General features: G+C 37.6%; 1 protein-coding gene across 2 annotated transcripts in view; it reads right to left on the bottom strand.

The window, feature by feature from the left end:
• LOC134530916 (U4/U6 small nuclear ribonucleoprotein Prp4) overlaps positions 1-25,218 on the bottom strand; it is a 65,986-nt gene that overhangs the window by 30,264 nt on the left and 10,504 nt on the right. For both annotated transcript variants that reach the window (XM_063366229.1, XM_063366230.1), the window contains 4 exons: positions 21,643-21,847; positions 18,636-18,766; positions 15,751-15,955; positions 1,732-1,914 (listed from right to left, as the gene is read on the bottom strand). In XM_063366229.1, the coding sequence (XP_063222299.1) occupies positions 1,732-1,914; positions 15,751-15,955; positions 18,636-18,766; positions 21,643-21,847 (724 nt within the window). The remainder of the gene's footprint in view (positions 1-1,731; positions 1,915-15,750; positions 15,956-18,635; positions 18,767-21,642; positions 21,848-25,218) is intronic.

Raw genomic sequence — 25,218 nt, 5'->3', positions numbered from 1 at the left:
TTTTAGTAATTTTTACATCTAAAGTCATCCTAAAATTGACATTGATTTATACTTGAAATTCTCATTTATTCTAGGTTTGGCTTACATTTGAAGATGTTTATATTTGATGTTAACATAAATGTTAGGTCATCTTGCATTCAATATTGTATTCAAGATAGTATTATGTTCATTATCAACTTAAATTTGAGGTTGTATTACATTCAATATCGCCAAACTAACATGGGGAGGGTTGTCAGGCATAGAAATATATCATTGGTTGTTCACTATAAGCATGGAAACCACCAAGTGAAAGGGGCACGCAGACCCAGCAAGGTAGTCAAGTGATTAGAACACTCGCCTCGTACCAAGGTGACCGTGGTTCGATTCCCAGCGGGTTCGAACCCAGGTTTACGCAAGTGCAAAATGTGGCGAACGTTGCCTTGGTCTATGGGTTTTCTTGGGGTAATCCCGTTTCCCCTCACACATTCATTCTGTCGCTGCTCCATATTCATCTCGTCTAACCTCACACATTCTTCAGGCTGGCCGGAACAACAGTTCTGTCCCACAGGTAGGGCAGTCAGTTCCTACGAGTGTCAGCCCTATTTCATGCATATAGACCCTGCCTCAGGCAAGAAACTACATATCGATTTTCATTTTATTCCCTATGAATGCACCAAGTTATTAATGTTTTTACGTACAGTACATTTCAGCTAGCTCATCTAAACATTTTGGAATCGACTTCTGACAGTTATTTCTACCAAGGACTGCACAAAATTTGACTTAGAAAGATAGCCTGTCTGACAGCATGTAAGAACAAGAAAGTTCAATATTTGTTTTCGTGACTGACAAAAAACAATTAACAAGGATTCAAAAGTATTCAGATTAACTGGAATTATAAAGATACGTACTTATGTGAAATTAAAAGAAGCCTGTTGGGACAAAAATTTTGACACTTTGTTTTAGAACAATTTTGTATTAAATAAGGTATTGCAAAATTAGTTTAATCACAATCTCTATATCATTTCTAAAGAAAATTCACAACAGTGTACATACATTTTTTGTACAGATTAAAATTCTATCTGATTCAAAGAACTGTTTTTTTACTGTGCTACTCTAATTGACAATTACAACAGCAAAGTGCACCGAAGTGTCAGAAGTTACCTACAAAGAGACATAATGTTTATATGCAATACTTTCGAAAATGTTTTCGCCATCCTACAATAAATGAAGAAAATGGCATCAGTTTAATTTTAGTTGAAATTTCCCACTGTTTCTTTCCATCATTATGTGAAATTTATTTTTTAATATGTGTAGGTAACTGTTTTTACTGGAAAATAAACAACCCATAAGCTATTTAAACATACAATTTTTAATGCTGAAACACACTAAGCTCTTTCTATGTTTATAAGAAGACGCTGCGAATACTTCGGGGGAAAAAATTACATATTCCGTGTAATCTGTATGGACTGTGAAAACACATTGTATAATGAGAGTTTTGTGATGGGAAGGTATTTATAAACCATGTATCACTGTATTACGTTGTTTACAAGGGCAGTTTCGTTTGTAAATTATATACGAACAGCACTTGCAGCTGGCACGGTTAATGTGATGAATGGATATAGATGTAGGAATAAATTAGTGACAGATTCAATAAAGTTGGTTAGTTCTGAAATCCTTCCCATGTACCAAACACATCACAAACTCAGCTCAAAAAAGTGACTCAGGCGAAACAAGAAACGTCGGCAGACTGACCTGCTCAAGTTCCACAGCTTGACAGAGCCGTCGAACGCGCAAGAGGCCAAGGCACAAACCCGCTCGTTTTCGTTCGCCATGGCATGAGGATGCCACACAATGGCCCCCACGTTGCAGTTGTGACCCTGCAGATTCATCACGGGGTCACAGTTTGGGATGTTCCAAAGTCGGCAGTGGCCACTCCTAGCGCGCACACATACAAACATCTCATCAGCACCTTGGGAACACAACATGCTTTGTTCAACCAGCTAAATAGACCTAACACCATTGCTTCAACAATTATTAAACAATCATACATAACACATAGATAATACATTCATTATATTTTGCCATTTTTACATCACTGCTAATTATGTAAGTACAATAATACTATGAGTACATAGCCTCAAACATTAACTCCACAAGAGCCCTGTTTCAATACTTCATATTCTGTTACTGATTCTCATAATACTTGATACAATGGTACTGTGCCCCAATTAGTAATTTTGGCACAATTTTAAATTTGAATTTTAAAACAATAATTTACCAGTCTTTTTGCGGCAAAAAAAAACTTAAAATTTTCCGCCTCCTGTACACTCCCATTTAATCTTTGTCAGGCCAGGCTCCCCAATCTGTTCCTAGAGGGAGATCTAATTTTTGCCAACCATCTAATGACCCAGCAAGTGCGCTCGTTTTATCTGTGCCTTGGTGCACATCAGTCATCTGTAATTCTCCTCCAAGCCGTGACAAGAAGTGCTATGTTCTGCAATCTATTACAGCCAGCCTTACACGAGAGATTTCAGGCACACCCGCGGGTCGTCTTAAACACCTCCCCGGCACGATTCGGGCCCCAGCCGAAAGTATTTCCCACTGGCAGCAGCACATTTCCCATCCCCCCCTCCCCTTACAGCCTTTCCAGGGAACCAGGCCCAGTTCAACTGAGGCGTGTGCCCCGCCTTGCGTGAGTTTAAATTTGTTTTGCTATAATTCTGTTGCTGTCATTTAGGACATACGTATTTCTTTCTTTAGCTCTAGTTGCCCCTTAGTTGTAATGCCTACTGAGCAGTAGTTTGTGTTTAGTCTGTTTTTATTATACTGTGTTCATATTCATTTGGGTAATCTAATTTGCACAGACATGTGGGAAAATATTTATTACACTCGTACCACATGTAAGAGACTTGGGCTGGGTTGCAGTACCTGAGTGAACACAAATGACAGTTGGCAATGGTCAGTACTTTTTGGAAGAGTTGGCAGTAAGTGTCGTGTGACGCATAGCGCGAGTGCGCTGCTGGCGGCTGTGACGTCAATGACGGGCACCGAGACGAGTGTGTGGGCCGACGCGCGGGAGTTAAGACTTGGGCGCGATCCGCGATGGGAGTGAATGCCCGGGAGCACGGGAGCGAGTTACCGGACTGCGTGTGTGGTCGCTGAGGATGAAGCGGAAGGAGTCGTGTGCGAGGCGCACGCGACCCAGACGGCTGCAAGCACACCCAACGGGGCCTCAGCTGGGGCCTTTCGACAACTGCAAACTACGAGAGATTCAAATAAGGTCGTCGCCATTTGCCCACCCCTCGACTCATCTTTAACGCACTCCCATGCAATATTACGAGTCGCCTCTGAATGATTCGGTCTCCGAACTTTGATCGTTTAAATGATTTAGTGATATTTCTACATTGACTTTAACTTTTGCGGAGTTGATTAGCTGCAAGATTAATTTTCACGAAAAACGAAAATAAGAGAACTCATAATGCTAAATACTGGAAGTTTTGTTTAAATCTTTTAATTTCTCCACTTCAGCTTTTTATCGTTAATAACGAGCTCAACCCATTTAAACTTGCAATAGACAATCAAAGGCCTTTCAGACTTTGCATTTCCGTAAAAAATCTTGGTACGAGTGCAACCCACGGACTTGGGCTCTATCTTTGAACGTACTGTAATATCTTTTTTTGTAACTGTTGTAAATCATTTTGTATTCAGACGTGTAAGATCAGGCGTGTAAAACCGCTGCTTTTTATGATGTCAAGCTTTTGTTTGAAAATAAAGGTATCGCAGTCGGAATCCAAGAACAAGTCATTTAGCCCAGGAAAAGAAGGTTTTATGTCGGGAAAAATTAGAGAGAAGCTGATATTTTCGCAAGTGTTAGGACCTAACTAGATGTATATTTTCCCAAAAGTCCCCACCCCTCCCCTTTGTGCTTCCCCCCCTACCCACCCTTAAACATCCGATTTGCAAGCATTTGGATTACCCTTCATATCTCCGTTGTTATTTATCGCAGTCAAATTTTCTTTATACAGTTTTATTACTTATGTTATTATCTACAATAAAGTTATGTATAGTTTTGTTCTAAGATTAGCAGTTAACAAGATATTAGCTGAGGAATGTCAATTTTTACAATTTTATGTTAAGTTTGTTAAGAATATTTAAGTTTAAAATTTTATTTTGGGACATTTTCACGAAACACTTAAGATAAAAAGTGTAGAATGATTCTTTAGCTTTCCAACGGTATTAATTTTTCATATTTTGGATGACGATAACATGTGTATAACACTAGGTTATGCGAGGAAGGCGCTGCATTTTGATCTACCCTTGGTGCGTGCTGCAGTGGGTGGCCTCAGGAGGCTAAACAACAGGCTTACTATCAAGAGCGAGGGAGCTGGCGTGTTGAGTCATAGAAATGTCCCTAACCACCAACGACCATAAATTTCTTAAGACATGTTTACTGCCTTGAGTAATCCGTCTTCCAGAGACTAGTTCTTGGAGTGGATTTGAAGTGTGCGGTAACGTTCTAGCGTGTATGTGCGTGATTTTCTAAAACTTCCGCTTACTCTACGTCACATAATAACGTGAAGTACTAGAAAGTACGGTGTTAATTTTTGATAACTGAAGAAATTTTGCAACAGCTTCTCGCAAATCTAAGAAGGTAAGAATGTTTTCAATAACAAAAGCTAAGTATTATTGTAATAAAAAACCACTTCTTCCCGTGGGCTGTTGCTATTCAGTGGTTATAGTGCTGTTCTCCTACCAAGACGATTTGGGTTTGGTTCCCGGATAGGACCACACCTTTTTTTTTCATTTGTACCACTGCATGTTCGGCTGTCGATTTTTTTCCCCTTCTTCGGAGCCTTGTGCTATCCTCCACCCTAGCACTCCGGCCCTGCTTCATTCGCATATTAGCATCGATTGTAAATGCTTCACGTCTTAAGATCCACCAGGACATCTTATAAAATATTTTTACACAGAAGACTATATGTCGGCTTTATTGAAGTTTTCTTACTTTTTAAATTTGTCACGGAAATGTGATTTCTATTGCAACACAAATATCAAACACCGTTAGGCCTATTGATGTGTGTGTCAATACACTGTTTTTTGAAGTTCAGGAAATTAATAGATCATATAACTTAAATATTTTTACATATTTGTGTGAGATTTGTAGTAAAATCTTTTTAAAAATGTAATTATAAACTGATTCAATTCAACATCGTAACTATTTATCGTAATGTTTTTTATGGTTCTTCAGAATACCAAACTTACATTTTAAGTAAATAAGTATACTATTAAAATGCGCATTTGTCAGTCTATGGTAACTTTTTACTATTCGAAAATTGCAAATCAACAACTTTCTAAGTGATGCGTATGTTTCAGGATTGAATCTACCTACCATGTTATAACAAGAATTCACACTAACCAAAATTGAAATGGAACATTTAAGTATACTTTGTATTCTATGCGGTAAAGATACGGAAGGAGATACTGTTGTTGTTACAAAAGGGTTGAAGACAATAACAGAAGCAAGCATTCTACGAAAGGATGGGCTCCACAAGAACTTGAAAGAAAAGTCAAGTGTTCGAGTACACAAATCGTGTAGGCAAAACTATACCAGACCATCACGTATTAAAGCTGCAACTACATCATCACTAAGTCCTGCTGTATGTATTCCTTCAACATTATCGCCTGTTTTGCGAAGTGTAGGAAATAATTTTGACTACAAAAAAGATTGCATTTTTTTGTGGGGAAGAGGCAATTGTCGATTCTAAGATTGCTTTGTATCGTAGGAAAAAAGTTCGTATGGTAGCAACATTTGAAATTAAAGATAGTTTGTTGCAGAGATGTGAAGATCGGAGTGATGAATGGGGAGATCAAGTGAAAGCATTCATTTTAAATGTAAGTGACCTTGTAGCCCCAGAAGCACGACACCATAAAAACTGTCATGACACTTTTTAAAAGACAAACCCAAGTGAAGGATTTGTAGGCAGACCGATGACGGATAAAGAATATGTTTTAATGTTGTGCAGTTACATTGAACAAAGCGATGAATGCCAATATTCAATTCAAGAGTTGCAAGATATAATGGCATGCATTTCAGGGGGAAAATATACATATTCCGACAAACACCTGAAAAATCTTCTTCTAGAACACTTTAAAGAACGCCGCATTATGGTATCTAATGTTTCAGGTAGAAAGAACATTGTGTGTTTGTCTGATACTGTCCATAAAATTATTGAGACCTGGTACAAAGAAATAGATAGGAACCTAGAAACGGAAAAACTTAGGATAGTATTGGCTGCAGCTGACATCATTAAAAAAGATATTCAAAAGAAGGCATATGATCATGAAACATATCCAGGTACCAATGACATTACATGTGGAGGAGAACATTTAATACCAAATACATTAGCAGCTTTCACACAAAGAGTTACGAAAAAGAAAAACGTTTCAGAGTTTGAAATGGTAGACAGAAAATGTGTAGTCATAAACCATGCTATTATATCAGCTGTAAGACTCAGATCATTTTTGTTACCACTTCACATTGGCTTAGCTCTGAAACTACATCGTTTATATGGATCTAAGCATCTTATCAACATGCTATATTCTATCGGTATTTGTGCTTCCAATTACGAAGCTTCCGTGTACATTAATACTCTCATAAATTCAGGATCACTAAATGTCAATGAAGATGCTTTCATACAGCATGATTTTGATAATGCTCATGTCAATGTTCGAACACTGGATGGCGTCAACACGTTTCATGCAATGGGCGGGGTCCAAACTATTACCCCAGATTCTAGTTTTGAAACTCAAGTAAAGGTTGCAAGGAAATCTTCTGGAACATTTAATCCAGAATGCATTAGGATACGATCTTACCCAAAGAAAAAAGCCCACAACGGACTTAGTAGCATTACTGTGAAAGACTACAACGAAATAAAAGCTGAGCTGAAAAATTCAGACTTCACAGTAGCAACCATGTTTCCTCTAAACTCTATTTGGCTTTCTGGAATGAATGCCCAACCAGGATGGAATGGTTTCATGAACCTCATTAACAGCAGAAGGTTAAAAAGTGACTCAACATATGTCATGGCTCTTCCATTTATAAATTTGGATAAGTGTGTAAGAGAAGCTGGAGGCGAGAGAAACGTACGTAAGCCAATTACCACATCTAAACCTTTTGCACCAAACAATCTGTTGAACATAGTGTCATGTTCATGTAAATCTGCATGTGGGAACTATTGTGGATGTCGAAAGACAGGTTTACATTGCTCAGCTATGTGTGAACACTGCAATGGTCTTTCGTGTAACAATGCAACAGCCATAGATGAAGATGAAGATGCAATTTATGATGTATAATTATGTATGTAGGCGTTGAGTCAAAAACGTTATGAATAGATCTGTTTGTAAAATACATTGAAGTACTTTTGTTGTAAGTAGAATTTTTCTATACAAATTAAATAGCATGATGTGTAAATAATAGCAAAGTTTGGAAGTGAAAAATGCACATAAAGAAGTGAATAATTCAGTAAATGTTACAACAGCTTGAAGTGGGTGGGTGGGTGGGCCGTGATGCTGTGGATTATACTGATTGCTCTTTATCACATACTGTGGATAAGCAGTCATGTATTTTAGTTCACAGCTGCCGGTTGTTGCCAGTCCGGAACACGGCGGGTCCATAGGTGGTGGGTAATTGAACGATCCTATGTGGGTTAGGGTTGAAGCCCCCCCCCGAACCAAAACTGGCAAAAATAATATAAAAATTAAACCAACTTTGTTTCTGTATTCTGAACTAAAATTGTATATATAATTTATTTAGAATAATTAGGAAGAATTACAAGTAACGTTTAAGGCCAGCTGAGCGAGATTGAATAGGGTGCGGCAGATTCCTTTTAAGTCCGGGTTGCGAGAGGTGAGTTCTTGGTTTACTTACGGCCCTCTACTTCATGTTATCTTCATCCAAAATATGAAAAATTAATACCGTTGGAAAGCTAAAGAATCATTCTACACTTTTCATCTTAAGTGTTTCGTGAAAATGTCCCAAAATAAAATTTTAAACTTAAATATTCTTAACAAACTTAACATAAAATTGTAAAAATTGACATTCCTCAGCTAATATCTATTTAACTGCTAATCTTAGAACAAAACTATACATAACTTTATTGTAGATAATAATATAAGGAATAAAACGATATATAGAAAATTTGACTACTATAAATAACAACGGAGATATGAAGGGTAATCCAAATGCTTGCAAATCGGATGTTTAAGGGTGGGTAGGGGGGGGGAAGCACAAAGGGGAGGGGTGGGGACTTTTGGGAAAATACACCTCTTTTTGGGTCCTAACACCTGCCAAAAGTTCAGCTTGTCTCTAATTTTTCCCGACATTTATGCATTTTTTCCTTACATTTCCTGGGCTAATTGTAAGTTGTTACTAAACCCTGTAGGGCCTAACGTTGTGCGAATTATTCTTATAATATTCTCCGCTAATGTTTGTTTTACTCTGCTTGTTTGCATGGGTGTAGACAGCGCATTTAATTGGTCGCTTTTTGTGAGATTACAGCTGGTCTACACCCAATATTTAAGTTGAGGCCCACCCTGTGGGGTGGTTTAAAGCCTCACAACGGCCGGCCACCAACCCCGGCCTGTCTCGAGGCCACGACACCAGTCTCCGAATATATCACATCTGACCTCTCGTGGCACCCACACACCCCCACACACTTGATGAGAAAAAGTGAGATAACATTTAGCAAGATAGCCAAATGCCATTATTTATAAATGAAAAGTCAAAAACTTGAAAACAGGTAGTTGTGCAATTTTGATAACATTATGTCAGGCAAACAGATTTTATTTGTTAAATGTATAAGCATTCAGTCCCAAAACTTGGAACAAAAAATTTTGCTCTCTCTTGCTTAATGTAATTAGACCTTAAGTGAACTGTACAATTTTAGCAGTTATATGTTGTATACATTTTGCAAAAGCAGCTTAATTTTAATAAATCCAAGCAGATGATCTATTCACCTCAGAAGAGGCATCTTGTTGACATAATATGGAGTGGAGGGAGAGAGGGGACATAGTAGTCTTTCTTTACAGGATAAGCAGCTCGTAGCAATTCATTTTTGATGATACAGTCAACTCTTGATTATCCATGGTAATGAAGGGGGCCGAGGCTACGGATAACCCAAAACGCCATATAATACACTTTAACCATTTTTTTACCGCGCAATGTAAACAAAAACTGTCAGTCCCCACCCCCTTATCGTGTAAACGACCACGGCCGCAACGGAAGGCAATCGGAAGTACGGTAATGTGTTACAGTGAATAATACTAGTAACTTATGTACTATTATGTGCCAGCAAATATTGTAATAGGATAATATGGGAAACTCCGGCCAATTAGCATTGGCGAAGCGCGAGACACCAGACTGCAGCGCATTCTAGCGGCGTGGACTGAAGAAAGCCCCGCGTAATTCAATTTTACGTGCATATTAAAGGCAACATGTTTACACAATTAAGTGCTGTTTTTACCAAAACTAGAAATTCAAACACATTTAATGATATTATTCATACAGAACTGTTCTCAGGCTTTATTTAAAGGTATGTGTCAAAGATAGATATGTAATTATGTGCAAAATATAATCTATCAAAATAACTGAACAAGTAGTAGGCCTATGTAGTATCTAATTGGTTTTCCAGCTGTTTTATTTTTAAGGAAACAAGAACAACTAGTTTTAGTAACGGAAGTAAATTGTATGTATGAAATTAATTTCTCACCTGAAAATGTGACTGCATTTTAAATAAAAATCCTTAATTAAACCGGGAGAAACTGCTTCAAACAAATCATGTTACAAGAATAGTAAGGAATTATAATAAATAATTACTTTATAATAAGAGACAAAAATATAAAACAAAGAGGTTAAAATTGTGAATGCGCGAAACGCGAAACACTGCGTTGGGTCCGCTGGAAATCTGAAAAAAAAAAAGACTTTGAGCAGTTAGTAACGTTGTAATTTTTGCAGCCAAACACCACACAAATATTTCCGGCCATTCTGAATTACTGTTCACATAATAATGTGTTTATTTATTCGCAAATATAACCATCATCTTATAGCACCAAACACACTACAATACCTTTTACCGCCGTTTCCAAAGCGTAGGTTCAGTCCACGCCGCCAGGTTCGCTGAACAACATGTCTCGCATTTTTTTTGTCAGTTTCCCATATTATCCTATTACAATATTTGGTGCCAGTATACATACGTACAGTATTAGTATATCATTATATGAAATTGTACGTACTAATTTATGCAATTGTTCAATATCTTTGTAGTTATGTAAGAAAAAAATATAACAGATGCAATAAAACAAACAAACAAACTGTGTGGGGTAGATACATAATGCACTTTCACATCTCATTACTGTCAAATAAACATTACATAGACAATCATTTTACTTAAGTTTGGTGCACACATGGCAATTTTCTGTTGACTTTCCGGCCGTTTGGAATAAGAAATGAGGTACAGTCGAGTACATTTAAGTAAAATGCTTCAGGCGAAAAAATCTCGGCCTATTAGCCCACGTGTTTGTCTTGAGTATGTTTATACAAATGCATATAGTCGTATACGTATGTCGGTATGTGCATAGGAATATGTAATGTAAACAATAATTGAGGAAAGATAAAATGTTAATTTATAGACATTCTGAAGCATTAAAAAACACGCAAAAATACTCACACATCTTAAACACACAAACATTCTTTAGACCTACACAAATACAATTGGCAAATATGTAAACATAAATGCATGTATATAGGTGTAGTAGGGGTACATTCTACTGTACAGCTGTTATGTACACTAAACAATACAGCCTACTTTGATTTTAAAAAATCTGTAATAGACTTTTGTTTTTGCGATGTGCTATCTTTTCTTCTAATCGCCCTACGAATGTTTGTTAAGGTAAGTTTGTCTGACAATAGTGTATCATCTTCCTGCTCTAAATAATCCAGCAAATTATCAGCCCATTCCAGAGCTACTGAGTGTAATACGCTTCTGTGGAAGCAGGTCACCATCACTATCGTCAGGAGCACTGTCATCTGTTTCTCGTGTGTGACCTTGGGCGCGTCGCACTATCTCTGTGTTGCTCAACATCTCGTAGCCTGGCAGAGTACAGTCCACTTCAATCCATTCGGTTATGCAATCACTGTCAACATTCTCGCACCCTTCCATGCGACGTAAAGAAGACGCTAACTTCTCTGCGGAATATTCGTCATCCTCAAACCCTGTGAAATCTTCAATTTCAATGTCAGGGAAAATTTTCTTCCATGATTTAGTGATGGTTATACACTAGATTAAATTCCATGCTTTTGAAATTTCATAAATAGCATCCAGTACAGTTAACTTCATCCAGAATGTCTTGAGATCAGCACCCTCGTTGATGTGTCGCCTAAGAAGACTGCCCCGGTGCAGTTTCTTCATTGTTGCAATAACCCCTTGATCCATGGGTTGAACGAGAGACGTCACATTAGGTGTCATATATTTAACGAATATTTGCCCATCGTCTGAATTCAAAACTTCTGCACCAGGATGTGATGGCACATTGTCTAGTAGCAACACAGCTTTGAGTGGTAGGCCTTTTGATTGTAAGTGCTTCCGCACTTGTGGCACAAAACTGTGATCAAACCAAGTTTTAAAAATTTGTCGATCCATCCATGCACCTTTTTGATTAAAATATGAGACAGGCAAATTTGTTTTCTCAGTCCCTTTGAAAGAGCGTGGTTTTTTTTGCCTTGCCTATTACACAGAGTTTTACTTTGTGAGCGCCGGTAGCATTTGCGGAACACATGGCCGTCAATTGTTCTTTGCTGGACTTGTGGCCCGGTGCACTACGCTCTGCTTCAAAAGCTAGTGTCCTGGAAGGAAGGCATTTCCAATACAAACCCGTCTCGTCTGCATTATAGATTTGTTCAGGCTGTAAATTTTCCGTTTCAATAAATTCTTCAAATTCTTTACAAAAATCTCTTGCTGCTGATGTATCAGCACTTAACTTCTCACCCTGAATCACAATTTCTCATATGCCGTGGCGCTGTTTAAACCTGGTTAACCAACCCGAGGAAGCATTGAATTCTCCCTCCATCCCAAGATCTTCAAAAAACTTCTTTGCTTGTTCTGCACAAATTACACCGGACACTTGAGTACCTTCGGCTCTTTTCTGACTAAACCATTCAAACATAGCTTTATCGAGTTCTTCGTACGTTGCTGTTTTCATAGTTTTCCTCTTCTTCATCGCGCTCATAGTCTGAAGCACTTATATAGGCAATTATGTTAGCTTTGTTACTTCGCAAATCCCGTATTGTAGATTCCCCAATACCATACATCTTTGAAATCTGGCTAACCGAAGTACCAGCTTCCAGTTTATTTAACACCTGCAGTTTTTGTTCAATTGTTAAAACAACTCATTTAGGTTTGGAAGTAGACATCTTGCGCGCACGACTGATGAAACTCAATAGTGACTGCGACTGTACAGCCGATAAGACAGCGCTGCGCCAGCCAGATGACTCACGGGAGAGGGGTAGGAATCGGAGCACGTAAACAAAACAGCGTTGCCACACCGCGCGCCACAGCAGTCTGCGCGACCAAAAAGTTACTATCTGTTTAAAATTATTCTTTCTTAAAAAAAACTGCCGGTTAAGCCGCAAATCGGATAATCCGCCGTCAGATAATCGGGAGTTGACTGTATTTATCATTTATGGCTTTATTTTTAGATTTAAAAGTAGGTACATATGCAATAGCAATAAGAAAAGCTTAGCATGCTTTTTTATGTCTACAGTGCATGCGTGCTTGTGCCAAAGTTGGTGTTCTTTGTGAGAGGTGACCTTTTTTTTGGGAAATCAGGCACAAAAGGATAATTTGCTAAGCTGTCACATAAGTATCACCCACATATTTACTACGCACATTTTTCACCAGATTTATAGAAGTACATTTATACAAACCAGCAATTAGCTTTAAAACAAAAGTATGCACAAAAAAAACTAGTGCCTATAAAATAACAGGAATCTCACAAAACGCTGTTTGTTAATAATTCCTGACATTTCCTGAACCATGGGGTAACTCCTGACACATCTCGTTGCTAAGCAATGATAAAATAGGTCCTCATCAATTTTTCTCCAAGATAAAAATTATCATTTGAACTTTTTTTTATCCCCTGGGACAGTATTTTTCTTGTCCATATAATAAAGTGAAATTCCTGACAAAGACATATCATCCAATAAATTCATGACATTCAATGAAACTTTTCATATTCTTCACTATCCTGAATGCTTGCCAGCAAGCCAAAAGGCTTGTCAGTATTTTCATGATTGTAGTCATGGAAGGTTAGTGAATGCTCATTAAGTATCATACAAACTAACATTAATCAGCCACCATCAAAGTATTTTACACTTATGGAATTAACTTCACACTAAAGATAAGGACACTTAAATTTACTGAGAGGTAAAATAAATTAATTTACACAGTAATATCATTTTTTAACAAGTATAAAATGCAAAAGCAAGTTTCATTAACGTCAATGTTCAAAATAAAAATAAATAAAATAATATAAAATTTTCTCCAATTATCGTTCAGACAAACTATCAGAGAGAGAAAAAAATCAAAGTATTTAGTCAAACTAACGTTTTAACAATAATACATAATACTGTATTTACCTGACTAAAATGTGATGACTTTTATCAAAACTGCTGAAACTGAAAGTGAGGGTTGCAGTATAATCGCAAACCTACATCTTTGCTGCTGGAAGTATGTTTTGAAACGGCGCGGTGAGACAACTGTGTCCAGGTAACGGCCGGAGCCAGCAATGTGGCCAAACCGTGAAGTAACAGTGCTACTAGTCAGCGCTTGGGTTAGTATTAGAAGTGATTGTTGTTTGTTTGGTTGCTTGTGCTTTGTAGGAAAGTTAATTTTTTTTATAAAATGGATACTGTAAAGAGGTGTGAGAGTTCACAATTTAAAATGTAAAAAAACTGAGACAAAGTTATGATGCTAACTTTAAGATTATAGTGGAAAATCACACAATTCAAACCAACAACTACTAAGCTGCTCGTTACTGAAAGCAACGTGCGTAATTGGAGGCTGGATTTGGTTTGTCTCAAGAATACAAATGGTTCGAGAAAAGCACTCAGAAGGCCTAAAAAAGGACGGTTCTCTTTTAAACCCAGGTGGTAAATTTCATCAAAGAGAAGAGAGGAGACAAAATTCTAATTTCACGAGATGTAATAAAATTAAAAGCCCAAGATATTGCTCGTGAATTGAACATTCATGGACTAGCTTCAAGGCAAATACTGGTTGGTTCATAAGAATGATGCGCCATTGCTGTTTTTGTTTGCAGTGCAGAACACAACTAGCGCAAAACCTGCCAAAATATTTCGAAAAGAAATTTATTAAATTTCAGCACTATCTGATTGGTTTGCGTAAACAACACAGTTATTTGTAGCCTACAGACAAATTGGAAACGCTGACGAAACGGCGGTGCATTTAGACATGCCCAGCAACAGAACCATTGAAACAAAAAGGCATTATGACTGTTACCGTGCGCACGACTGGAAATGAGAAGCTACGAGTCACGGTGATGTTATCTGTTTTGGCAGACGGCAGGAAACTGCCACCATTCAATATCTTAAAAAAAGGAAAACTCTTCCGTTTCTGCCGGACGTAATCATTCGTTGTCAAGAAAAAGGCTGGATGACGAGTGATTTAATACAAGAATGGTTACGAATGGTGTGGAATCGGCGCCCAGATGAACTTCAGAAGAAAAGAGGCATGTTGATCCTTAATGCATTTTGGGGACATCTGACACCTGAGGTTAAAACTACATAAAATAATTTTAACACAGACTTGGTTGTTATACCAGCTGGAATGACATGCCAGCTACAAGTTCTCGATGTTGTAAACAACCCATTTAAGGACCACCTTCGGAAACAGTATAGTGATTGGCTGCTTACGGGTGACTAATTCTCTGACACCGACTGGGAAAATTAAGAAATCATCAGTTCTACAGCTAGCAATATGGATTTCTACAGCCTCTGCTTTAAGAAGTGTTGCTTTTCAAATGCCATGAATGGCACTGAAGACGATCTGTGCTGGCAAGATGAAGATAAAGTCAGTGTCAGCAGTAGCAGAAGTATTGCAGACACTGACAGTGAATAATTATTCTTACCAGCATCATAACAAACTCTGTTAATATACTATATAAAATAAGTGTTAATGTAAATACAAAAATAAAAAATTTATATTGGCCTAGGTATGTTTAACTATTTAAATTTAATTACATATTAATTTATTTTTTAATTAAGTGATTTGTCTTTTAACTGTGATTTCATCTGCATAATTTTGTAATTTACCTATGATCTCTTCTCCAAACATTCTTTTTCCAAGACTCTCAATCGAAAAGTTTGGGGTCGCATTATATTCAGAGTCGCAATAACCTCGGGTAAATACAGGATTTTATGAAAAAAAAGTTACTATTTGTATTTTTAAATTTCAGAGAGTAAAGACAAATAACTACCCGGTAGACAATTTGCACTGTAAAAATTACTAAAGAAATTGTAGTTCGAAAGGAATAATAAAATTAATATTTTGGTTTATACTGTATGTATGTGGCTAGTTGTATAGATTAAAAAGTTCCAGTCAAACAGCCTACAGAGATTTTTCCTAGGAGGCGTGGAGCTACTACAGAACCATCAGTTGAGAAGCAAGAGCCAAGAGTGGTACACGAGGAAGGAAAACATACCAAGAAGCAGTGGCGAGCATCTTTGAGTCTGGGCTGAACTGGCAGAAGGAGATTGGCCTGTTGTCCCCGATCTGACTGCAGAAGATGGTCGTGGCCTGCAGCTTCTTCTGCAGCTCCTGCCGGTGGGCCGTCCTCGTGGCCTCTGGCTGCTGCCTCTCCAGGCGAGACTTCTCCAAGCGGAGTTTCGCCCGTGGCAACGAGTACTCTACGCCACCCACATCAATACAATGCTTCAGAAACATTTCAGCTTTCATCCACTCTAGCAAGCTGTTTTTATAACTCACATATGGACAGTCATTAAAAAACATATTTTTTTGTGAGAAGTCAAGCACATTTGTGTACATCAACGTGAATATTTTTTTGAAATCCCAAAAACAGACATTTCTTAAAAAACTCTCAAAACTATGCAATTGCTGTTCACATAAATTCTATTTGTGTATTACTTCCACAAGACTTCAAACTAAAATTGTCATAGAAAACCAACAGACACAAACTGACCAACTGATCAAAATTACTGCTCAATAAATTCGTAAAAAGTTATTTTGTAAAATATACTGGACTTCTTTTAGTTTTCTGAAAACTTGGTTCTTAAGGGGGAAAGACCCAAATTTGTTTATTTCTGATTTTTTATTGCTTCCCTTCAAAATGGTATTACGTAATAAGAAATTGTAATGAAAACTTAATAGTTAGTGAGTTAAAGTTTTTTTTATAACCTCTTGAAGTACGAATGTCATGAACTAATACATAAAATGAACTAATTATTGTTATGGAAAAAGTTTTGTATATGAAAACTATCGAGTTACATCATTTATAAAATTTTTGTAAGAAAATATGTGCAAGGTCTGAAAAACAATAAGGCTAAGTTTTGCTTATAAATAAAAATTATAACATTTTACTTAAAACTAAATTACTAATACAATCATGAAATACCTGCAACTATGTGCTTATATAACAAATGATCTACCTACTCTATAATATTGTTACGAACTAGAGCAAGGCTGGGACACGTGCAGGTGCAGAGCTGGCTGGCGACTGCCGCAACATGATATGAGCCGCGCGCGCCTGGAAGATAACAAGGATTGACGCTTTCCCCCCTCCTTCCCACCACTCCCCGCGCAGAGCCCTGCCTTTGACACGTAACTGAAACCTGACAGCTGCGAAGTTACGCGAGCCGCCAACATGTGTTTCGAGAGATTTCTACCGTCGGGTCGGCGCTGAATGACGCGACTGGACCCGGCCACGCTCGCAAGTTCTGGAAATTGCGGCTGATAGATAAAACGAGGACGGCGGCCTCGAGGGAGTCAGTGTAGTTCAGAGAGAGAGAGAGAGTTCAGGCGGCAGCCTTCCCGCGGCGGAGCTTCTGGGGCGATAGTGCCGCGGGTGCGGCGGAGTCCCGAGCGAAGTTCCGAGTGAGGCATCGAGTGGTATCTCGGCGAAGGGTAAGTGCGACGGCGGAGGACCATGAGGGGTGCTGCGGCGAGAGTTGTGCCAGAGGTGCGGCCCAGCGAGGCGTGTGGATTGTGAGTAACGAGTGACTGGAGGAAGCAACATTTTTAAGTGCAATTGATTAATTGGCATTTTTAGATTATTAGCTAGTAATGTAAATAAATAGTGGCAATAAAAAAAACTGTGTGTGATAAAAATCTTTAATTGGGCTATCCTTTACGAACCCGCAGTAAATCATAAAAATATACAATATTCATTCAGATCTGAACTATAAAGTGAATGTCTAGAATTCCAGAACATAGTGAATGCAACCCGCTTCTCGGGGTGACCATTTGGTGATGTGAGGTGGTCTGCACGGGTCGTATTCCCTCGCGAGCTTTCAGGTAGACATATGGCTGGTGCGGCCTCCGCTAAATCCCAAACTGGTTCCATGCTAGTTGCGTCGTTTGTGTTTTCTTTCTTCACTCGAGTTCATGTGAACAAGGTATTGTTAAAATGAACAAGATGAAAAATATTTAAAGCTTAGAATACTTCGAGCTGTCAGCTAGTTACAAAAAGGCATATTAAAATGTTTACTGTACTTTCATGCCTGTTGTGCACACCAAATTTTAAACATACACCTACAGACTAAGAGGTCACGTGATCGATTTGCTTGTAATGTAGTTCATTGACTTTCTGCTTGAATATCCAAAAGATTATTATTGCTGGGAACTGACAAAACCACTTGAAAAACCTGGTTCCCAGATCAGAATATCTATCACTGCAAAATTTGGTTTTTCACCTTATAATTTATATTATATAAAAAAATATTTTTTTCAGAGTTCTTTCAATCACTACTCACAATCACTTCAGATTTACAAACTACTAAAAACAACAGTGTTGCACATAAAACTTACTTTTCCATCACCCCTCATGCAACACTACTATTCTTTTGTTTTTCTCCAAGATGTGAAAGTTTACTGAAAAATGCATAAAAGCTATGATAACCATCACCTTGTAAAAGGTGGTACACAAAGCAACAGATGGTCTTTAGCCTTGCGGCAGCAGGCGCAACACCACTCCAGTGTACCCCTATCGCTGGAGTAACTCTCGCAACAGGCTGCCAACCCACCCACTGCCGGCTATTGAACGCAACCTGGGCAGCTTTTGATGAAGTGTGTAATTTCATTACTCACTAAGATTAAAAATATTGCTGAGTTAACAATTTATACACACATTAAATACATTTATCAAGTAATTTTATTTATTAAAATTTACACCAATAATAAATAAAAAAAATGGACACAAAATGCAATTCTTGTTCTTCCACTTAAATGGCCACTAAAATGTTTGCTTCACACATTATTTTTAAGTAACCATGTTAAAATGAAATAATTAAATTTTACTTTTGCATCATATGCAGATATTGAAATATTGAAATGACAATTTTGCTAACTCACTTGCTATCCACAGTCTTGAAACACGAAGAGACTCTGGTCCCTCGTGGTACCAAGTCGACTCCTGATCTTTTTCCTGCTGTATCCTCTCTTCCTCTTCTTCTTGCTTTTTCTTTATGGCATCCTCACCTAATCTTCAAACAGATGAGAAATAGAAAGTAAAAGCTATGTCAGTGACATATTATTATTAGGGATGGGCCAATAAAATATTTAACATTTGAAAGATTTTATATTTGAGAAAAAAGTTTTAAAGAAAAATATTGGAGGAAATGTATTAAATTAAAACATCATACTTAGGGCTCTTTCACACGGAGAGCCGTGCGGCTCGCACTCGCGAGCGGGAGCTTTTTCCGCTCCTACCTTCCACTCTTTCACACAGGGAGCCTTTTTGGCTAGGGTGCTAGCCATTGCGTAGTCGCAAGTAAGCATTGGCATGGATCGTACACGTGCCGTGACCATGTATCTTCTTTACCGTAGGCGACGTCTATGACGACAAAAACACGGATGTACCAAAACGTATTGGGTACATCCTATTAATCAAAGGCGCAATGAAACAGGTGTTTTTGCCTCAATCGAAAACGGAACTCTTGAACTTCCGACCGAGAAATGTCTTCCTGGTGCAATGGGACTTCAACTACCTCATGTTTTCATCGCTGATGAAGCTTTCGGGTTGCACAGAAAATTGTTGAGACCCTTTGGAGGACGACATCTTTCAGTTGAAAAGAGAGTATTCAACTACCGTTTAAGTAGGGCAAGACGTTTTGCAGAATGCTGATTTGGAATCTTATCAAACAAATGGTGAATCCTTGATCGGGCAATCAATGTGCAGCCAGATTTCGCTGTAGACATTGTCAAATGTTGTATTGTACTCCATAATTTTGTTCGTGACAGAGATGGTTTTGCATTCGAAGACACTATGACAATTATAGGACTGGAGGATGTACAACAGCAACAAGGAGTGCGAGGAACTTTGTCCGCCAACAATGTCAGAAATGCGTTCTGCAATTATTTCATGTCACCTGTTGGTGCTGTACCATGGCACATGAATGCAATTTAATTCTGTAATGCAAAAATGTCAGAAATAATTTCTGTGGTACTTTGCAGTGCAACATTTTTATTATTATTTTTTATTTTTTTATTTTATTTGTAGGTACCTGTCCAGTAACAAGATATGTAAAATGTAAACAGAAACAAACAGTACATTAAATAAAAAGAAACACAAAAATTGATGTAGCTTCATATTTGAGTTCTTATTTTACTTGGCTGGTGCACTGCCGTGCATTTAGACTCAAAGTTTATTTTATAAATATGTATGTGTATATTAAATATATTTACATAAATACGTAAATACAATTTAAATTAATATGTGTTTTCCTTTCAAGTTACCGTATTTCTTTTTCTCAGGCCCGGACAATGTTTCAAATTCTCCGTTGATTTCTTCACACACTTCCCTCCAATTTCTATCCACTTCAATCTGGTCCTTGTATATCTCGGTACTTTTGTACCAAAGGGTGGGCCGGATACGCACTGAATTAATTAAGAACTCAACATCAACATCCATCTTGAAAGCAAGAGACTGAGGAGCAAGAGCTATAGTCGCCCTTCGTGTGAATGCCCCCACTCCTCCCTTTGCATTTCGGGGATGAAGCGCGACCCCCGTCCACAGCGCACGGCTCGCGATGCGCGAACCCGGCTCGAGATGCACGAGCCTTGCCGGCCCTCGCTCGCGCGCCCTGAAGGCCCGCACTCCCCGTGTGAAAGCTCCAGTTTCACTCTCTGCATTTCAGTCTCGCGCGCCTCGCTCCCGCTCGCGAGTGCGAGCCGCACGGCTCTCCGTGTGAAAGAGGTCTTACAGTTGGTCCTATTGCCAATCCCCATTATATTTTGTGCTTTAAGTGTGTAATTTTATGAGTAAATTTAATATATGTATTGGTTTTCGAAACTTAGTTTGTGAAATGAACATTTAAAGGGTTGAATGTTTCAGCACCATTGTTGGTGTACTTTATTTCTTGGACTTCATTTTATTTTTGACCCTTGACACCTAGATTGGGATTTGAGAGGTATATTCAAGTTACTGCTTGTTTTTCAAATTAAATATATTTATTTGAGGAAATTGTTAATCAACCCATCACTAATTATTATTTTTTTAATATTTTAATAATTACATTTATACACATAAATACATATATGTATACTACTGTATAAACAGGATTGCTACAAGCTTGGAATTCCTAAATTTCCAGACTTTTCCTGGTTTTTGCTATTGACTCACCTAAAACTATCGAATGCAGGCTATCAAACTTGTATGCAAACTTGCGCAAAAAAGTTTTTCCATCCCTTGTGTTTACAGTAAAAAGCATAGGATTTTTAAGGAAAGGTAAATCAACTGAATTTTGTGATATTAAACATTTTAGTATTTTTTAAGATGCCTAAATTCCTGCAGAAGTTGTATTTTCCATTTAATATTTCGGTTACAAGAAATAATTTCAGAAATATTTTAAGATATCCCTGACTTTTCCCTGTTTTCTACACCTGCAGCAACCCTGATACAGCAATGTTCATCTGCACCTCTTGGATATTTCTATAATTATCTGTAATTGCATGCAGGCGCTGCTTGCTTCTAAACACGGTTCACTGGCTTCGTGGCATGTATAAGCCAGAGGTGACTCTCAGAATCCAGACAGTGGTGAGGTCAGCTCAAATTGTACATGTCTTCCCGAGGTAAAATTGTTTAATAAAATGGTGCTGACTTAACACCATTTATCTTATAGTGGATCCAAATACAAAAACATTCTGTCTCCTACAGCTCAAAGGTAGTCAGTAATAACTTATATACTATACTACAATTCTGTATTATTCAAAGAGTGCACAAAGCAACATCCAACCAGATACATATAATCTGAAATTCACCATCACAAAGGCTCCACAAACTGCAGAATGAATTATAACGAAGCAACATAAGAGTGCACGTAACCTCACGTGCACATATTGCACAGGAATCAGCACATACTTGGCCAGCAGATCCCTGAGTCGACTGCGTCTGTCTGCTGGTCCTTCCCCGAACAAGCAGATTGGCTCCCCGAGCTGCCGCAGGTTCTTCTTCACCTCCTCGTCATCGGTGGACACGTTTATCTGACGTGCACGCTTGCGCCTCTCAAACTCCTCCAGCAAGGCCTGCCTGTCTCTGTGCATCTCTTCCTCCAGCTCCATGTATTCTGCAATTCAAAAAATTAAGAGCACTTGTAAGTCAGTACACATGATAGAAGTGAAACTTCTTTGGCAATTCAAACCTTGACTAGTAACTATATCGTAAGAGGTAAAACTGCAGAGAGAGAGAGAGAGAGAGAGAGAGAGAGAGAGTGTGTGAGAGAGAGTGAGAGAGAGTGTGAGAGAGAGTGAGAGAGAGCGAGAGTGAGCGAGAGAGAGAGTGAGCGAGAGAGAGAGAGAAAGCGAGAGCGAGAGAGAGCGATAGAGAGCGAGAGAGAGAGAGAGAGAGAGAGAGAGAGAAAGAGAGAGAAAAGACAATTTTCTAAATAAAAATTAATTAAAATAGTATTATTCACTTCAAAATAAGCTCGAACCCTGTTGAGTTTCCCCCAGCCCAAATACTCCCTTACTAGATGCCAGCAAGTCGGGTGGCGTCAGGCACAGGCAGGTCCCTAAAGCTGCGACCCGCCTATCCATGCAGCATGGCAGGGTCCAACCTGAGCCGCATGTCACCACGTGGAGCCCACTCAAGGCATCGCGGCCTGATAAATTCTCTGCACCACCAGCAATATATTCTCCATTCTTCTAGCGTCAGAAATCATCTCACTACAATGTTTCACGAAAATGTTGCATTAAAATTTGGCTTTGAAATTTTACTCCCATCGTGCCCAAAGAAGTTTCACTTCTCTAACATAAATACTCAACTAAACATTAACTAATTAAACATTGGCTGCAGTTGCACAAAGCAAATAGTCACTACTACTATTACTAAGGCTAGTTCTACGTATGGTTGAACCAGAAACTGCTATCTTATCAACGAGTTTGGTACAGAGAAAATAACGGCCACTGGGGTGCACTGGAGATCGGTATGTGTGTTATGTTTGCTGTAGTAATTCAAAATATTGTTGCACAGTAATTGTATTAGTATTTTTAACAATTTTTAAGTACAGTACTGGTTTGAACCCTGGTAAGGCATAGATGTGTAGTGTATGGAGAAACTTTCTTTAGAGCAAAGTTTTATAAAAACTTCAGAACATTCAGGTTTGCAACCAGTTACACCAGCAGTAGTTAATATGGGACACATGTTTTTAATTTAGAATAATCTTTCTACATAATATATAAAAGTTTAACAACATATAAATCATTTTAACTTCTTGATATTCAATGGGAGATGTTCATTCATTAACATACTCTGAAATTGGGGATGATCACTGTATTATCAAAAACTTTAATTCCAAGACATTGTGATTCTGTTAAACATTTAAGTGAAGGGGAAAAAAATTATACTGTTGTAATTATAAACCTTCTAGCAGAAAATCAATTAAACTTACTAAGAACCCTGCTTTTAACTATTTTAAACAATAAAATTACAGAAATAGTCCTATAGTAGTTGCATAAAGCACTTCAAAGAGAACTACACATCCCCAATACATTTTGCATGAAGCGTTGACGGAGCACTTAATGTGTGTGCCATTGTTACCCTTGGACTTCTTGCGCCGGTTTAAAATTTTAATAATAATTAGGGAGCTAGACCAAATACATACCCTAAAAATTAAAAACAATGCTGCAACAGGTCTAACTATTTTTTTTCCATAGCATCAACTAGAAAAAAGTGTTACCTAGAAATACAATACCAAATTCATTCCATTCCTTTTTTTTTTTAACATTTTGTCTTGCTTAAATACTAATTATCGTTGTATAAAAGGATTTTAGGTTTTCGTATTGCATTTATACCAGATCAAATTCATTTTATTAATGGATGAATTACTACCCAACATATGCTTTCAAATTTAAAATTGGTTAAAACGTTTATAAAATTAAAAGTATAATAGTTCACAAAATTAATAAATAAAGTTCACATTAAAATGGAATATGTAATACTTTGCAAGCTATTGGAATTATTCAGCTTTATACTGACAGTGGAAAGTTGTAAATGCACTTTGATAAAATCATTTTATTCCATATATGCTTGTCAAGTGAAATGTAAAGTCAACTATAAATTCTCTAATTTTTCGAAGAAGAAAAAAAAAACCCTACTGAAAACACGAATTGTGCGACTCTCTCATGTTACATGTTAGGTGATGCTAGGAGTTAATGCATTCTTGGAGACAACGAAACGTATTAACAATCAACATTTATCAACTCATTATAAAGATCTACCAAATATAATAACAGGAAACCATCAGATTAAGCCACAAGACTCAACTGAAAAAGGACATAGCATGCATCTGAAGTTAAAAATTTACTGGCACTTAGTAAGCATGTATTTTTGGCAGCAAAAAGAATTGGCAAATGCAATTCTATTTATATCACATCATCCTTGAGATGTTGGTCTACTTAACTAATTTATTTTTAATTAGTAAAATGTCTAATTGTCTTCACAAAAGGACAATGAAAATGGATATTAAGTGTTCACGTCACTAAAACATGGTTGGCACTCAGATTAAAAAAAAAAATTTCAGTGAGAATATAAGAAAACTTGGGCCTTAAGGCCCCGAAAAATTTTTTTTTGAAAAAATAAAAATAAGATGGGAAAGTTATGGAAAAAATAACATTACCAGGCAAGGGAGGCATTTGAAAGCAAACTAAACTTGCATGCGCGTATCAAGGTGTGTGGTGTAATCATTTCACATCCTTCGTTGAAGCAAGAAGAACAATATTTTTTTTTAGAATCGCCTAACTATTCCTGGGATTCCATAATTTGTTTATTTTTCCAGAGTTTTGCTGGTTTGCAGCTACCTTAGTCACACAGAAAATATTTGTTTCCTAAATTTTTAGATGATATTTAATATGTTATGATCACACATGCAAATAGCAGTCTCATTATAAAACATTATTAAAAATTAATTTTAAAATTATTATTATTTTTTTACATAATTTTAACCAAGAAACATGTACAAGTAGGCAACAATACCAAAACTAATTACACCTTAAAAAATTGCTAATCCTTAAAAAGAAACATTAGTATAACTTAAATTAGCAACAAAACATACAAACACTCCATGTTTATCCATTTCAACACATGATGCAGCAATTTCTGCTGAATTTTTTCAAGAATTTGCTTATAAAATATGTACACGTATCACGACATAAAAAGCAAACCATCAATCATCTAGATAAATCTGTGACAGGAAAAACATGGACTGTTTGTAGCACTGATTTGGGAAAATATTTTGACAGACGGATGAAGTCATGTTGTAAATTGCTTGGCTAGCTGTGTGGCGTTGGACGAAAGAGTGACGGATGGAGGTATTTCTGGCTTTACACTATCCTCTAGTGGTCTTCGTGCAGTAAGGGTCTAACAGACAAACCTGGGATCATGTAATTTCGAAGAGCTTGATGGAAATGATGTTTGCAATTTGTCAAAGTCTTATGCAAT

Source organism: Bacillus rossius, chromosome 3 (genome assembly GCF_032445375.1).
Source record: "Bacillus rossius redtenbacheri isolate Brsri chromosome 3, Brsri_v3, whole genome shotgun sequence".
NCBI lineage: Eukaryota > Metazoa > Arthropoda > Insecta > Phasmatodea > Bacillidae > Bacillus > Bacillus rossius.
This window is presented reverse-complemented; position numbering and strand designations above follow the sequence as displayed.